We start from the raw sequence: 16,447 nt of genomic DNA on the forward strand, positions 1-16,447 counted from the left end.
TGCCTTATTCAAAGGTCGACTGTCCAATGACTAAGAGCCATTGGCACAGCCCTAAAACAAACAACAATGAAAACAACAATATCATTTATTAAGTGCTTACAGTGGGGTCCAGTCCTGACACATTATGGCTAACTTCTCACAGCAACTCTGTGAGATGGAATTGTGACTGCATTATCCCCCATTTTAAATATGGGAAAGCCCAGTGGGACAGCATTTTAATCAAATTCACATAGCTAATAAGTTACAAAAGGACTCTTAGAAAAGGAGAGGAGAGAAACAAGCTCATGAATGTGTGAGAATCTAGCATCTAAGAAAAGGACATTTCAAATTAGAAGGGGAGAGAGCTAGATTCTTTTATACATTGTACTGAGACAACTAAATAAGCAATGTGGAAAATAACAAATTCCAAATGGTTTAATGTTTTATTTATTTTTTATTTATTTACTTTTAAGATTTTATTTATTTGACAGAGAAAGACACAGCAAAAGAGGGAACACAAGCAGGGGGAGTGGGAAAGGGAGAAGCAGGCTCCCCGCCGAGCAGGAAGCCCGATGCGGGGCTCGATTCCAGGACACTGGGATCATGACCTGAGCCGAAGGCATACGCTTAACCCACTGAGCCACCCAGGCGCCCCTGGTTTAATGTTTTAAATATCCGAACACAGCTCTAAACATACCAGAAGGAAAAAAATGGAATAATATTTTCATTATTTAGGTAAAGAGGCAAGCTTCCCAAACATTATATAAAGTTCAGAACTATAAAGAAGAACGCTGCCATGATTTTTTTGACTTTTTTTTTTAAGATTTTATTTATTTGACAGAGAGAGACACAGGGAGAGAGGGAATACAAGCAGGGGGAGTGGGAGAGGGAGAAGCAGACTTAGCCCGATCAGGGGCTTGATCCCAGGACCCTGGGATCATAACCTGAGCCAAAGGCAGATGCTTAATGACTGAGCCACCCAGGCACCCCTGACTTTATAAATGGTATTTAGAAAGTCTAATTAAAAAGAAAGACATTTCAAATAAAAATATTTTTCAACATAGAATCAATATCCCTTACATATAAATCGCTCCTAGCACTGAATAAGTAGAAGACAATCCTTTAGGAAAATGGGCAAAATATGTTGGTTTTCCTATTAGATTCGTCTCCACAACTAGACTGTAACCTCCTCAAAGGCAGAGTCAGATTCTTATATCTGGATCTCTTTGGCTCAAACTCATAGGCCTACGGTAGGTAATTAGTAAGTATTTGGCTGGCAGCTTTTCCTTGCTGGCTTGGCACAACTGCAGAAGAAGGCTTTTCCTGAGCTTCTTTGATGTAGAAGCTGATCCAGAGGTCCCAAACAGGAGGTTTGGACGCCATGACACAAATTGTGGAGTCAGTCACATGTCGTGGAGTGTTACCCAGAGAGTGTCCTGCTTTCACTCAGAGCTGATACTTCATGATTTTCTTGTTTGAAAAATGGAAAAACTAACTGACTAGCACAAGAATGACCACCTAAATATTTACTGAATGAGTCCAATAATGATGACTGTTACTGATGTATGAAAATTATCTAACCTACTGAGAATGAGTTAAGAAATGATAGGAAACACATAGCACTACTAAAATGCCCAGGTTTATTCATCAGACTGGCCGATAGAAAGAAACCTTTCAAATCATCCCTCCTTCAAGATACATAATAGCATACCACACACTCATTCCAAAGCACACCAGGAAGCCTTCTGCTAATTACTCCCAACACCCCAAAACTGGGACAAACATTAATTCTTATCAAGAGAAGACTCTTTCTATAAAGTTGTCCTTGCAAATACTACTAAAGAATGGGAGAGGGGAAAAGCCAATATATTAAGGTTTATTAAAAAAAATCATTAAGAAAATCACCAGAATTAAATAGAAGATATGAGCAAAGAATCTGAACAATTAACATAAAAAGGATAATTTTAAATGGATAGTAAATAGGAAAAAGTACTTCAGTCTCACTAGCATTAAGAATACTCATTAAACAACAAAAAAAGTTTAATTGGAGGTAATTTGATCATTTGAAAGTTCTACTGTTCAGTGCTCATGCAGTGCAATCAGTCAGATGCTAGAAACCTGCAAGTGAACTTGGGAATGGGTTCAATTCTGAAACACTGGCAAAACATCTCAGGAACCTCAGTTCACGTTCTCTGACATGGTAATTCTCAACTTCTAGGAAATATTTCAGAATGCCAATAAATATCTTTACATGAAGATACTCCCCTCATAAATATCCAACAGTGGAGGAAGTACTAATGAATTATTTCTAAATTATAGTTATGGGGAATTTTAATGAGGAGGATATTTTTATGATAAAAGATTAAATATATGTACGACTTCAAGTTGCATACACATCAAAATCTCAATTATGTAACATGTGCAAGACAAAACCTAAAAGGAAACCAAAAAGTTTATAGCCTAGTAAAACTGCTCTGAGTCTTTGGGGTGACTGTTTTCCTTCCCATGTTCATGTATTCTCCGTAGTAAAAATGATCCAATTTAGAAATCTGAGAAAAAAATAAAAATTCTTTTAGATGATGACATTTCACATTTTAAAATCTCAACAGGAGTGCCTTTGCCCCATGGGACTCTATACAGCTTCAAAATGCTGAACGTTTCAGTCTATCGAACTAGATGTTTTGAAAGTAGCAGCAAACTCTGCCTCCTCCCTCCCTCCTCCCGCCCACGTCTGTGCAGTCTGCTCCTCAGGGGCATCACCGGCCAGTTGGGCCCCACGCCACTCCCACTTCAGCCCTGAGGCTCTCGCTCTGAACCACACGCTTCTCTTGCACTCATCTGTTTCTTGGTAACTGCCAAGTTCCTTCCAAAGTCACTCAACAAACATTCACCGAGCACCTGTGCGACGCCGGGCTCTGTGCTAGATACTTGGCATGTTTTCCTTCAGTCCAGACAAGCAGCTCCTGACGGGAAACATGATGCTTCCTGCTTCGTGGGCACTGCCTGGGGCTCGGCAGACTGAGGGGAGAGCCAGTCAGTAGGCACCACTGACAAAGTCCCCACACTCAGTCCTCCCGGTCCTGGAGGAGACATCCCTGGACATCTCTCCTTCTCAACTGCCTCCGCCCCCTTCCCCCCAGCAGGCCGCAACCTTATGTTGTCACCAGGTCATTCCTAAGTGGGCCCCTGACCTCCAGTCTCCTAGGCCTTGTTCCATCTCCTCACTCTACTGGAGTCATCTTTCTAAAATGTAAATCTGATTATATACTTAACACCCCTCACCCCCACCCTCTTTCCCGAACACTGCTCCTTTTTTTCTTTTTTAAGATTTTGTTTGTTTATTTTACGAGAGAGCCAGAGAGAGCATGAGCAGGGGAGAGGTGGAGGGGGCGAGAGAAGGACAAGCAGACTCCCCACTGAGCAGGGAGCCTGATGCAGGGCTTGATCCCAGGACCCTGAGGTCATGACCTGAGCCGAAGGCAGACGCTCAACGGACTGAGTCATCCAGGGGGCCCCCAAACAATGTTAAGACAAATTCTAAACTCTTTAATGTGGCTGCATTACTGGCCCTTCCTAATCTCTCCAGCCTCAATGGTCACCCCTTATCGATTTACATATTTATGTAATTACTCCATGAGTTTGGGGGGAGAATTTGCTATGTGTCAGGTGTGCTGGGTGCAAGGGATCCGGCCGTGAAGGAGACACACCCTGTAGACACGAAGTCAGTTTTCACTATAGCTGCTTTCTGTCCTTGCTACTCAATGTGATACGTGCACCTGCGGTGCTGCTCACCTGGGGGCAGAAGCTCGGACCCTTCCCCAGACCTACTGAAGAGAATGAGTATTGCAATTTGCAGGTGATCTCCTATGCATGTCAAAGTCTGAGAAGTCCTGCTTTGGGTCTCTTGAAACTTCAGTGCATTTCATCAGCCTGGGCTACTCTTTGCCCTTCCCTCGGCCTAACTCCCACCATCTTCAGTTTCTGCATAAATCTCCTGTCTGGGGGCGCCTGGGTCTGCCTTGGGCTCAGGTCATGGTCCCAGGGTCCTGGGATCGAGCCCCACATCAGGCTCCCTGCTCGGCGGTAAGCTTGCTTCTCCTTCTCCCACTCCCCCTGCTTGTGTTCCCTCTCTCGCTGTGTCTCTGTCAAATAAATAAATAAAATCTTTAAAAAAAAAAAAAAAGATTTCCTGTCTGCCCCTTCTCTGACCTCCTAAGTTAGGGCTCAGTGACCCTCTCCAAATGGTGTCTCCAACAAAACATTTACAGCTAGGTACTGTGGGGCGGATGCTGCCTCACCCCTGCTGTAGGGGCAGAGGCTGTGTCTATTTTCCTAACTACATCCCTAGCGTAAGCCTGTGTCTGACATAGAGTAGTCAATAAAAAGCAGTTAAAAAAAAAAAAAGCATAGAGGTGCCTGGGTGGCTCAGTTGGTTAAGCATCTGCCTTTGGCTCAGGTCATGATCTCGGGGTCCTGGGATCGAGCCCCTGCATGGGCTCCCTGCTCAGGGGGGAGTCTGCTTCTCCCTCTGCCTCTGTCCTTCTCCCCCACATGTGCTCTCGCACTCAAATAAATAAATAAAATCTTTAAAAAAAAAAAAGCACAGAATTCAGTATAAATGTAAAAATTCCCAGGCTTAATAAATAATTTAAAGTTTCTAAATTCCTTAGGAAAGGATGGGATTTGGAGGAGTTTGGAGGCAGTGAACAGGTTCCTAAGAAGAAACCAACACTATCTGCATCAATTTCATGCTTCTTGTTTTCCGAGCAGACTTAGCCTTGTATGGAACTCCCACTAGCCTTCTAGACATCTTTGTGTAAATTAGAAAGAGAAGCTCCTCCCTCAACACAGATGTAATGCTAGGTACGGTGCATGGAGGATTCAGCAAGCAAACCATGAGTTGGTTTCCAGTTGCCATCTATGCAGGGAATAACCTCCACAACCATATATGCTGGCCCTGCCTTGTACCCACAGTCTTGGAAGAATGGCCAGGACACTGGAAACTAGGTCCTGGCTCTGCATGACCTTGAGTAAGGAATTGAACTTCTTATACAATGGGCATAAATAACATCAGCCATGCCAACTTCACGGGGCTTAGAGAATCAACATTTTAAAATAGAGTGGAGTCCTATCTTCGACAGAGTTTATTTTCTCAAGCCAAAGGGTAAGGTAAAAATCACATATGACCACAATTACTCTTAAAAATTCTTTACCACCACCCTGGAAGTAGAGCCCCATGCCTAGGCTGTCATGCCCCCCTGGAGACTGGCATGCATCTCCCAATACGCCTACTGCAACCTCAAAGCAGGGAAGAGATGTTCATTCTTTGGCGGGACATTAGTTGAACCAATTGGCTTACATGTGTGGGCCCTGTCTACCTCAAGTACAGAACTTCAGCTATAAGAAGGCATCTTCAGTGCAACGAGACGCTCATAATACAAGGCCTTCAGCCCCGGAGGCAGCTGAGGGAACGGTGGCTTCACCTCCTCCATCACACACTTCCTCCGGGGTACATGCTCCCTAAAGGGAATGGCAAGTGAGATCACTGACTCAATTTAAATTAAGTTTCCCCTTCTCTCCCTTGTGTGCCAAACACATATAATTTCAGCAAGTTAAATGCACAGTCTAATGAAGCTTGAAAACTCTGAAGCAAAATACAAATGCAAAGCATTATTTTTGTGATACACCTACCCAATTAGTATGCTGTGTCAAGGGGAAACCCACACTGTTCAGTACGCAAAACTCCCAGCGTGGAAAACCTTGAACTTACTCCATTAGCTCAGGGCCCATGGACATAGCATCTCCTCCCCATGAAAAGGCCAGTGTGCTCCTGGTAAGAGCTGGTGCTCTGGGTTGTGCTCCCCATGGTGGAGGACAAGCACAGAGCCATTTACAGTCTTTCACCCTGTTCCTCTCCTGCCAAATAGTGGGGTAGGAACTCAACCTACTGGCTGAAGGAGGGAGACGGAGCAAGGCTCCACGCTAGTATGAAAGCCACAGGACCAACCCTCTTGGATTAGCTGATGTCCCGAGCCAGTCTCTCAGATCAGCTTCAGCACACGGCACCAAGCAAAGGGTGCTCTCAACTGCCTGCCCCAACACTCCAGACTGAAGACCCAGCTCCTTCCAGATAAAACATGTGCCCTTTGCTTTCCAGAGCAAAATGTATCACTCTGAATGCCACCAAGATAAACACGAAGCCTCATGGGCCATCTGGGACACTCTGGAAATGTGCTATTGAACCTATGACCTACCATCCAATCCTACATATAAAGAACAGAATGCTTTACAGACAAAATGGTTTTTGCTTCTTTTGTTTTTTAAGATTTTATTTATTTATTTGACAGAGAGAGAGAGCAGGAACACATGCAGGGGGACGCTGAAAGACTGAGCCACCCAGGCGCCCCAAAATCATTTTTTAAAACCAAAAACACAGCACTACTGGACATCTCTGCAGCCCTCACTATGGCCATACACCCCACTGTCCCATACTTCCAACATAGCTCACCTCCATTCGATGGGAAACCTCAGGAGAGAAGCGAGTTTTATACCTGTGTATGGCTATTGACCAAAATCCCTCATTAACATGCTTAGTGGAAGTAACTGTAGCCAAAACAAATACAAATGCACAGTCCACTCTGAATTATTAATACCGTCTCTGACAGAAAACTAAGGTCATCAGGAGAAGAAAATTTTATTCAGAAACTCTTTTTTTTTAATTCCAGTGTAGTAAACATACAAGGTTATATTAGTTTCAGGTGTACAACGAGTGACTCAACAATTCTATACCTTACTCAGTGCTCATCAAGACAGGTGTACTCTTAATCCCCTTCCCCTAACAGGGCATCTACTGGTGTTACCTGCTGTGCTAGGTACTGTGGAGGACAGATTCAAAGATGATCTGGCCAAAGTCACTGTCCCATGGTCTTCCTTTCCCCCAAGAAGGCTTAAAGTCTATAAGTATCATGGGGCGCCTGGGTGGCTCAGTCGTTAAGCATCTGCCTTCGGCTCAGGTCATGATCCCAGGGTCCGGCGATCGAGCCCCACATCGGGCTCCCTGCTCCGCGGGAAGCCTGCTTTTCCCTCTCCCACTCCTCCTGCTTGTGTTCCCTCTCTCGCTGTCTCTCTCTGTGTCAAATAAATAAATAAAATCTTAAAAAAAAAAGTCTATAAGTATCTTCAGCTAGCAGCTCATCATAAGTAAACCAATAGGAAAAACTTTACCTTGGTAGAAAAAGAGATGAAGAAGTTGTTTTGTTTTTTTTTAAGATTTTATTTTTAAGTAATCTCTACACCCAACGTCAGGCTCAAACTTACAACCTCAAGATCAAGAGTCACATGCTCTACCGACTGGGCCAGCCAGGTGCCCGGATATCAGGAAATCTTCATTTGGGGCGCCTGGGTGGCTCAGTCGGTTAAGAATCTGCCTTCAGCTCAGGTCATGATCCCGGGGTCCTGGGATGGAGGCCTGCATCAGGCTCCTTGCTCAGCGGAGAGACTGCTTGTTCCTCTCCCTCTGCCCCCGACTTGTGCTATCTCTCTCTCTCTCTCAAATAAATAAATAAAATCTTTAAAAAAGAAAAAAAAAGTCTTAATTGGTTGGTGACAAGTTCACGTGTTCCGTAAGGAACAGCGTAACTCAGCAATCCACACCATTTATCCCAACGTACACAATAGCCTCACGTGACCACATTTAGCTAATGCGGGAAAAGAAGATCCAAGACATCAGAGGAAGAGGACCTCTTTTACTATTCCAAGCACATAAAGGTATGGTTCGCAACGGTCTGAATACTCACTGTTCTTCTTGTACATCAAAATTTCAAAGGAATTCATCTCATAGTTCTCAAATGTTTGCCGCACCTTTTCAATTGTGTCTTTATCGGTCAGCTCCCCATACATAAAACTGCAAATCAACCAAAAAGCTCACGTTAGTTTAATAAATATTGGGTATTGTGCCAGCATATGTTAAACATCTCTCCTATACCTAGCACCGTGCTATGTGGAATGAACACACACAAACACACACAATGAAAACATTCACTCAAAAAAGACTTACTAATTCACCAGTACTCTATCACCACCTCCCATCAAAATCAACAGTATAATAAGGGGAGACACACAGAAAAGAGTGGCTCAGAAAACAGTGTGACCAACACATACAGAGTTCCAGAACACAGAATTCAGGCACAGAGCCCTGCGTGGTCAGCGAAGGCTTCCCAGAGGTAAAGGTAAGCACAGACCAGATCATGAAGGAACACACGGCATGGTAAGCCATGTGAAGTAATTTAAACCTTCTCTTGAAAGCAGTGGGGGGAGAGACACTGGAAGGTTTTAAGCAAAAGAGTTCCATAATCAGATTTGCATTTTAGAAGGACAACTCTGGGAAATTTCCCAGGAAAGATGGCAGAGTAAATCTGGACCACAGATTCTTTCCTCTTCTAATTCCCAACCAAATAAACAAAAGAGTAGGAAAAATCACAAAAATTCATCAACCAAAGAACTGCACCAAAGGGTGCAATCTGATGTTCTAAACGTTAAGGCAGAGCTAAGGAAAGAAACAGAAGATTCAGCCACTGTGTGTGCAACTCTGCTTCCTACCCACCCTACCCCATCCCCCAAAAAACCACTGGGTTTAAAAAACTGAAATGATAAAATCCTACAATTCTTACCCATACACCTCCCTACTGCTCACATTGGGAGAAAAGTAGACTAAGGGGGGAAATAAGTAGCATGAAAGAAAATGAGAGAAAACCTCCAGATAGAACTTCCTACTAATTCTGGTTCTCAGCAGAGGCAGGAAAACTGCTAGGACTGTCCATTTTCCTGGGCCCCATTGTGAATATGGTTTGTCCATCTGGGCATAAGATATATCCCCAGCTAGGTGGAGTAAACCACAGCACAGGACACTGACAACATGGGAGAGGAGAAAAGCCATCTCTCAATGGGGCAGGAAAAGCCAGTCCTCGGACAAAGGCTCCCCATGGACCCAGCGAGCATTTCCCCTGTCCACCTGTGGCCTTCATGCGACCAGAACAAGAAGGACACCAACACTCAGCCCCCAAGTCTCGGGTAAGGTGGAAGCAGGGATGTGCATTCCTAAACAATACAATCCCCATCTTCCAAAACTGTGCATACTGAATGCAATCTTTCTCGTGATGACTTGAATCACAGAGTCCTAGAACTGCAGAGCCACAAAGAACCTCAGAGGCTACCACCAGCTCCAAGGCCTTGCTTGGCTTGATACTGGACCAGCCTTGAGCTTACTGCAGGCTTGCGGATGCCCGCACTCTGTAAGGAAAAGTGCCCTCGCTGTTGACTTTATGAGTTCTGTGTCACTTCTGTTACTATGTCCCTTCTCAGTTCTCTGAGACACATGATTATCTATGGTTGCCCTTGTGCTTCTCTCGTGGAGCACTCCGCTTTTCATCTATAAATCAGGAAAACGGATAACTGAGCGTGTTGAGTTAAGATGGCTGGATCAAGACTAAATTGGCCCTGCCTGAGAACAAGAGGACTTCTAGGAGGCAAAAACGTAAGCTCTGTGACCATCTTATTTAGCCAGTTGCCTTTTTAGCTTCCTCCCACTTTCTCTTTCTGAGTTAATTTGCTGGATAAGTGGCCTCCATTTAAGTGACACGATGGTTATACAGGCTGGCCATTTCCTTCACAAGGTGAAACAAATCCCTGTAAAATGGAGACTTGAAAGAAGTGAGGGGCCATAATTACACGCAGCTTTCATTAGTCTTATGTTATGTACTTCCTCAAACTGTAATTTACTGATAGCTGTAAGTTTCCTTAACCTGGATATTAGATTTCAGATACCTGCGATGCAAGAAATAAGCACAAGAGGTTTCTGAGTTATTAGGAATGTAGCCAGCACGAAGGCAGGTTTACTTTATCTTTAGGAAAGGGACACCTTCAGGGAATTAAATAAGTTTCCTACAACTGTGCATGAAAGAAAAGGTGGCTAAATTTGCAAGTTATCTTATCTGATCTTCTTCAAGGGTCTGGTTAGAGCCAATAAGAAGCAAGAAAGGGAAGGAAAGGTTGCTCAGGTCACACCAGAAAGTGAGGCTAACTCTCCTGATTTGTTTTGATTATATATATGCAAATATCGTCATAGAGGCAGATACAGAGACAGACGCTAACGAGGATCACAGCACACCACAAATATAAGAGAATTCTATTGCAGGACTTAAGAGTCACAATTTCTACACCTTTGAGGGAAGAAGGGGAATCTTAAATTTCCCATTTCTCAGCCCCAAACACCTAAAATTTAAGAAAATGGTATTTTCGAAGCACTTAATACTTTTCACCAGAACTAGTCACATGGCTGATTTAAGACCATCCAAGTGCAACTTCTGGAAACCGAAGACGATGCCTGTGTCAGGTTCTTCCACCCTTCAGAGACGACTTTATTTCTTGATTTGGCAGGTCTGGGAAAATGATTCCATTTCATGCAAACACCAGTGAAGACAGAAGACTCCAAAGAAGGAGTGAGAAGGACTGAGAGCAGCCGAGGGCTGTGCTGAACCAAGACCTTACCACGGCACCACAGCGGGGCATCTGGCGGGGCCGGGCACAGGCTCTGCTCGGCTCCACACCTTGTAGATGCTTTAAAAGAGCATTTCTAGTGCCCTGGCCCAAAGGTACTGCTTGGTGAGGAACCCTGTCAAATGCCCAGGCTGTGTGCACTGTTAGCACCATTTGCCTCTGCCCTTGAGTGAGCCACCAGAGATGTGACAGCATGAATTAGAAGGCAATCAAATCTCAGTTCTCTTCTCTTTTTCTGGCAAAAGCCCTATAAACAAGGCCCTTGGCACCAACATCGTAGGGATTCTTCTCAGTCACATAGTCTCAAAAATTAATTTAATCACCTAAAATTTTATTTCATTTTCATTCCGTTTTATAGAATCATCTAACTTTCATATCACTTTGTCTAACACCTCATAAACTTCTGAGTCCCTATTTTCTAGATAAAACGACTTTCCAGAGTTTCGCTAGGTGCCCCCATCTCAGCGACTTAAAAGTCCAGTCAGTTTGCAGAGACCGTGTTTGAAGCCTTCTTTGATTCCCTGGTTATAGTGCGTGAACAAGAGATGACATTACCATAAATGTTCCTGAAGAAACACGAAGTGAGAGAAAGGCAATCCCCACACTGAGTAAGCCGTTTTGTTTTTCCAGAAGGTACCACGATACACTGTTCCACAGAACCACCCCGACCATAAATACCTGCAGGTACTGCTTTTTTGCATCACTTCCGCCCTGTGATAGCCAGACAGCTTGCAAAATCCGTCATTGCTGTACACGATAGGCCAGTCCACTATCTGGGCATTCCCCAACACAAAATTAGTATCTGTTAAAAAAAAAAAAGAAGAAGAAGAAGAAGGAGGAGGAGGAGGAGAAAAGAAAAGAAAAGGGCACAGGAGGCAAGACATTAGTTGAGATTCAATGAGGACATAAATAATGTCAACCAATCCAGGTCTCTTGGCTTCCCTCTAAAACAGTCTCTTGAACAGGAAAATGGCCCTGTGAGGAATACAAAAGAACAGTCCTTTAGAGCTGAATATTCTGAATTCGAATGCTAAGGTTATTGTCCTCCAAGAGGAAGTTAGCAAAGGAACATATTTAACCAACCAACCAATGAATCCTGCAGAAATCCAGTGATTCCCATGAGACATGTTCAAGTCCTAACTCATCTCAATGAAAGTCCACGGGTACTCTGGAGCAACAGAGAACGCAAAAGGAATTTCTCCTGGGCTCCATCTAGCATCTTAGGCAAATAACACCCAGAACTTAAATATCAGCATTATTTTAGCTTGGCTCTCTCCTTTCCACAGAATACTTAACCCTTCCCCCAGAAAAGAAAAAAAAGAACATGCACACAACCCTTCTTTTGTTGTAAACGGGAGGGGGTTTTGTTTATATATGCATACCGTGCAAAGGGAAATAGTAGTAACATATGAATGTCCTCATTTAATTGGGAGGTTAATTTTGTTCTAGCACAGCATCTACAATTTACTCACAGTATGGGTAACCATCCCTCCTTATCTATGTGGGGAGGAGTAGAGGAACCAAAGGGAGGAGAAATAACTAAATACGATAATCTATTCTTAAAAATGCTTTCATCTATTTAAAAGGGACATAAAACACAACTTCCAGGAAGTTAATCTATACACCTGTTAATTTTATAAATATACTTTTACTGAAAATCTACAACCAGTCTTTCCCTCCATCTCGTCCATATAATCATGAATACTTCCTGAGTACCAAGCACATTACGAGACCCTAGAGATATCCAGCCTGATGAGATGTGGTCCATGCATTCCAGGAACTTATCAGGACAAAAAGACATGTGCACAACTAACTAAAGAAACCAGTAATAAAATGATTAACTCTGAGGGAGGTAAAGGGCTATGTCTCAGAGGGGTCACATTTGAACTTGCTCTAATCCGGAAGGATGAGTAAGACTCATTCAAATATTTTGAATGCCTAACATGTAACTACCACATATGATACAATAACAATATTTAGAGAAATGAACATATATTGCCTGCCTCTGGTAAACTCAAGAGGTTGTGGGAGGAAGGGAACATTCCAGGCTGAGGACCAGCATGAGCAAAGGTCTGGCAGCATGGAACACACAAAGACTGGCATAGACAGACAAAGGGCAGCCAGGAAGATTGGCAGGAGACGAGCCTGAAGACCAGACTGAGATGGGCTTGACTGTCAAAGATCTTTGACAGTTCTGTAGAGACAGGATAATCCTTCAGGTATGCCACTAGGATGGCTATAATAAAAAAGACAACAGCAAGTGTTGACGAGGATGTGGAGAGATTGGAACCCCTGTGCACCACTGATGGGAATGTAAAATGGTGCGTTCAATTTGACAGTTTGGCAGTTCTTCAAAAGTTAGGCATAAAGTTACCATATGACTCAGCAATTCTATTCCTAAATACGTGCTCAAGAGAAATGGCAACATATGTCTACACAAAAACCTGTACATGAATGTTCATAGCAACAGTATTCATAATAGCCAAAACGTGGAAACAATCCAAAATATCCATAAACTGAGGAACAGATAGACAAAACATGGTATCTATTTGGCAATAAAAAGAAACAAAATACTGATAGATATTGCAACATGGATGAACCTTAAAAATATTATGCTAAGTGAAAGAGGCCAGACACAAAAAGTCACCTATTTTTGGTTCCATTTATGTGAAATGTCCAAGAAGCAGCAAATCCATAGAACACAGAAAGTAGATTCATCGTTGCCAGGAGCTGGAGGAGAGGGGTGGGAAGATGGAGTGACTGCCAATGGGTATGGAGTTTCTTTTTTGGGGTGATGAAAATGTTCTGGAATGTGATAGTGGTGATGGATACGTAACTCTGTAAATACACTAAACAACTGTCCATTTAAAAAGTATGAAATTTATGGTATGTGAATTATATCTCAATAAAGATGTTATTTAAAAAGGGGGGGATAACCCTTCATGTTGGTCTTCTCTTCCTGAGTTATTCTTGAACAGAACAACTAAGCCCTAAAAGAAGTACAAAAATCACTAAATCAGAGGCGGCTGGGTGGCTCAGTCAGTTAAGCATGTGACTCTTGACTTCCGCTCAGGTCATGATCTCAGGGTGGTGAGATCGAGCCCTGTGTGGGGTTCAGCATGGAGCCTGCTTAAGATTCTCTCTCTCTCCCTCTCTCTCCCTCCGCACCCTCCCACACACACACGTGGCGCTCACTCTCTTTAAAAAAAAAAAAAAAGAAACAAACAAATTCACTAAATCACTCTTAAATGTATATGAAGTCCAATAAGTTTAACTTTCTTGTTGACTCCTAAAAGTATAAGTAATTTCCCTCAAAGACCTCAAATAGTTGGAAAAAACTGAGTGAGCTCTCTCATGACTAATGCCCCACTAACGTTATGTGCTAAGAGGGAATAATAGCCAGTTATAGATAATGATTTGATTCCATGTGTTTATTTTCTCTCCTATACTAGGCACCTTTGAAATAAAAGTAAATGAATTAAAAAGGTAAAAACCCACACAAAAATTAAGAGTAAAAAAGAACGGGAAAAATGACAATGGAAGAAGCAGAAATAATATAGGAAACAAAAAAATAACTTTAAAAAAATTCCCAATTAGTATCCTCAGAGAGATTCAAGAGTTATTACAACCATAAACTAGAACAGGATGCTATGAAAAAGAGAGAGAGAGCGAGAACAATTAAGACCCCCTGTAAATTAAAAGTGAGTAATTAAAAATTCAGCATATATTAGAAGGTAAAGTCTCATAGAGAGTAGTGCAGAGACAAAAATATTTCTTTTTTTTTAAAGATTTTATTTATTTATTCATGAGGGACAGAGGGAGAGAGAGAGAGAGAGAGAGGCAGAGGGAGAAGCAGGCTCCCCAGGGGAGCCCGATGTGGGACTCGATCCCAGGACCCTGGGACCACAACCTGAGCCGAAGGCAGACGCTTAACCATCTGAGCCACCCAGGCACCCAAGACAGAAATATTTCTTAAAATAAGACATAGAGCATCAATCCAAGAGAACAACATGCATCCTAACAGGAACAAGAGAAAGAACAACTTGAGAAAAAGCCAGAGACATTTTTTAAAAACTAAAACAATCAAATGTGAGGGTAGAATAAAGATACTCAGATGTGCAAATACCTAGGAAAGTTATTTCTCACATATTCTTTTTTTTTAAGCTTTATTTGTTTATTTTAGAGAGCACATGACTGGCAGGAGGGGGACGGGGGAGAGAGACTCCTCAAGCAGACTCCCCACTGAGCACAAAGCCCGACACAGGGCTCAATCCCAGGACCCTGATATCATGACCTGAGCCGAAATCAAGAGTCAGATGCTTAAACGACTGAGCCAGCCAGGCACTCTTCCCACATATTCTTTCTTGGGAACTTACTTGGGGATGTTTATCAGCAAAGTGAGGAATAAGGAAAGAAGATAACATGAGAACCAGGGGGGTAAAGTGGCTCCAAATATAGAAAGTGGGAAGGAAGCTAACAGAAAGCATTCAGCACATAATGGTTCAGAGAACAGAAGTTCCAGAAGAGAGTTATCTAGGGATAAAGGAGGTCAGTACCTGATGATATTCCTGATCATCTGAAACAACATAAAAAGTTAATATAGGGGGCACCTGGGTGGCTCCAGTCAGTTAAGCATCTGCCTTGGGCTCAGGTCATGATCCCAGGGCCCTTGGGATGGAGCCCAGGATCTGGCTCCCTGCTCAGCCAGGAGCCTGCTTCTCCCGCTCCCGCTGCCCCTCCCCCCTGGCTCGTGCTCTCACTCTCTCATTCTCTCTAATAAATAAATAAAATCTTAAAAAAATAAGTCAATATAAGTACCTAATTTGGGGGTGGGGGGTGGGCAGGAAAAGAAAGTAGAAGAATCAAATCAAAAGCTGTACAAGAAGGGAAACCAAATCACACCATGTCTCATCACTGTCACAACAGTGTAAACACCTTATTAATTTCCAATTGTTAAAGCCAACATACAGAAAAGCATGAAATATTTAACTATAAGTATCTGAATATAATCTTATCAATTTCAACACCATAAAAATACAGATGATAAGTTTAGAGAGGAAAGTGAGAACAATCATGGGATGGTGTCTAGAGCTGATATAATAAAAAAGAAAGGTTTAAATATTTTAAAGCTGCAAAGATAACCAATAAGGGAGTAATATAATTACATTAGGAGAAAGGGGTTGAAAGTTAATAAAGTGAGATAAAAACTCAGCTAACTTAGCAGAAGTCAACAGCTAATAGCTAAAATTGATAAATCTAGAAATAGTTGTACTGCATATTATTTAGAGACATGGAAGAAACTATAAGAAGAAACAGCTAAAATTAGAACATGTGACCTCTGATGAGCAGGATGGGCAAAGGGACAAGGCACAGGATGGTTGTTTTTCTTTATAAGCTCTTCAGTTTGATTTTTTTTTAACCAAGAACATATATTACTTTGATAAAAATAAGTATATTCTTAATTTTTAATGAATTTAATCAGAAAAAATTAACTTATTGATTAAATGTTTTTTGTTAAAAAATGAGAACAGGATGCATTTCAAGCTCCAGCTATCACTGCAGTTTCCCATAAACATATTCTGGTCATCCTTTGAAGGTGCTCACCCTTCCTCAAGCATTCCCGTTGTCGCTGCTGTGCAGATTACAGTCTTATCTGGGAAAAAGCAAGTCTCATTCCAGAATTTAAATTTCAAAAATAGTTACCTCTCAGTGTTAACCCAAGCAAGAAGTTATAGTTGCCAGGGAGCAAGATTCCCTTGCCACTATGTGATATCCAAGGATGTGGAGTGAAGGGAGGAAAGAATTCTAGTCCCAGTCACAAAGCCATTTGCCCCCAACAGGAAGGAAATTCTTCCCCCTTCCCCTGCCCCATCCCTTGCACACATGTGTGTATCCTATTATGGTTGGCTGGGAA

General features: G+C 42.5%; 1 protein-coding gene across 6 annotated transcripts in view; it reads right to left on the reverse strand.

Annotated features, from left to right (window-relative positions):
* Nucleotides 1-16,447, reverse strand: part of KCNH1 (potassium voltage-gated channel subfamily H member 1) — a 360,906-nt gene that overhangs the window by 323,778 nt on the left and 20,681 nt on the right. For all 6 annotated transcript variants that reach the window (XM_035722493.1, XM_035722490.1, XM_035722489.1 and 3 more), the window contains exons 2-3: nt 11,212-11,335; nt 7,776-7,882 (exon numbers count right to left, since the gene is read on the reverse strand). In XM_035722493.1, coding sequence (XP_035578386.1) covers nt 7,776-7,882; nt 11,212-11,335 — 231 coding nt within the window. The remainder of the gene's footprint in view (nt 1-7,775; nt 7,883-11,211; nt 11,336-16,447) is intronic.

Source organism: Zalophus californianus, chromosome 10 (genome assembly GCF_009762305.2).
Source record: "Zalophus californianus isolate mZalCal1 chromosome 10, mZalCal1.pri.v2, whole genome shotgun sequence".
Taxonomy (NCBI): Eukaryota; Metazoa; Chordata; class Mammalia; order Carnivora; family Otariidae; genus Zalophus; species Zalophus californianus.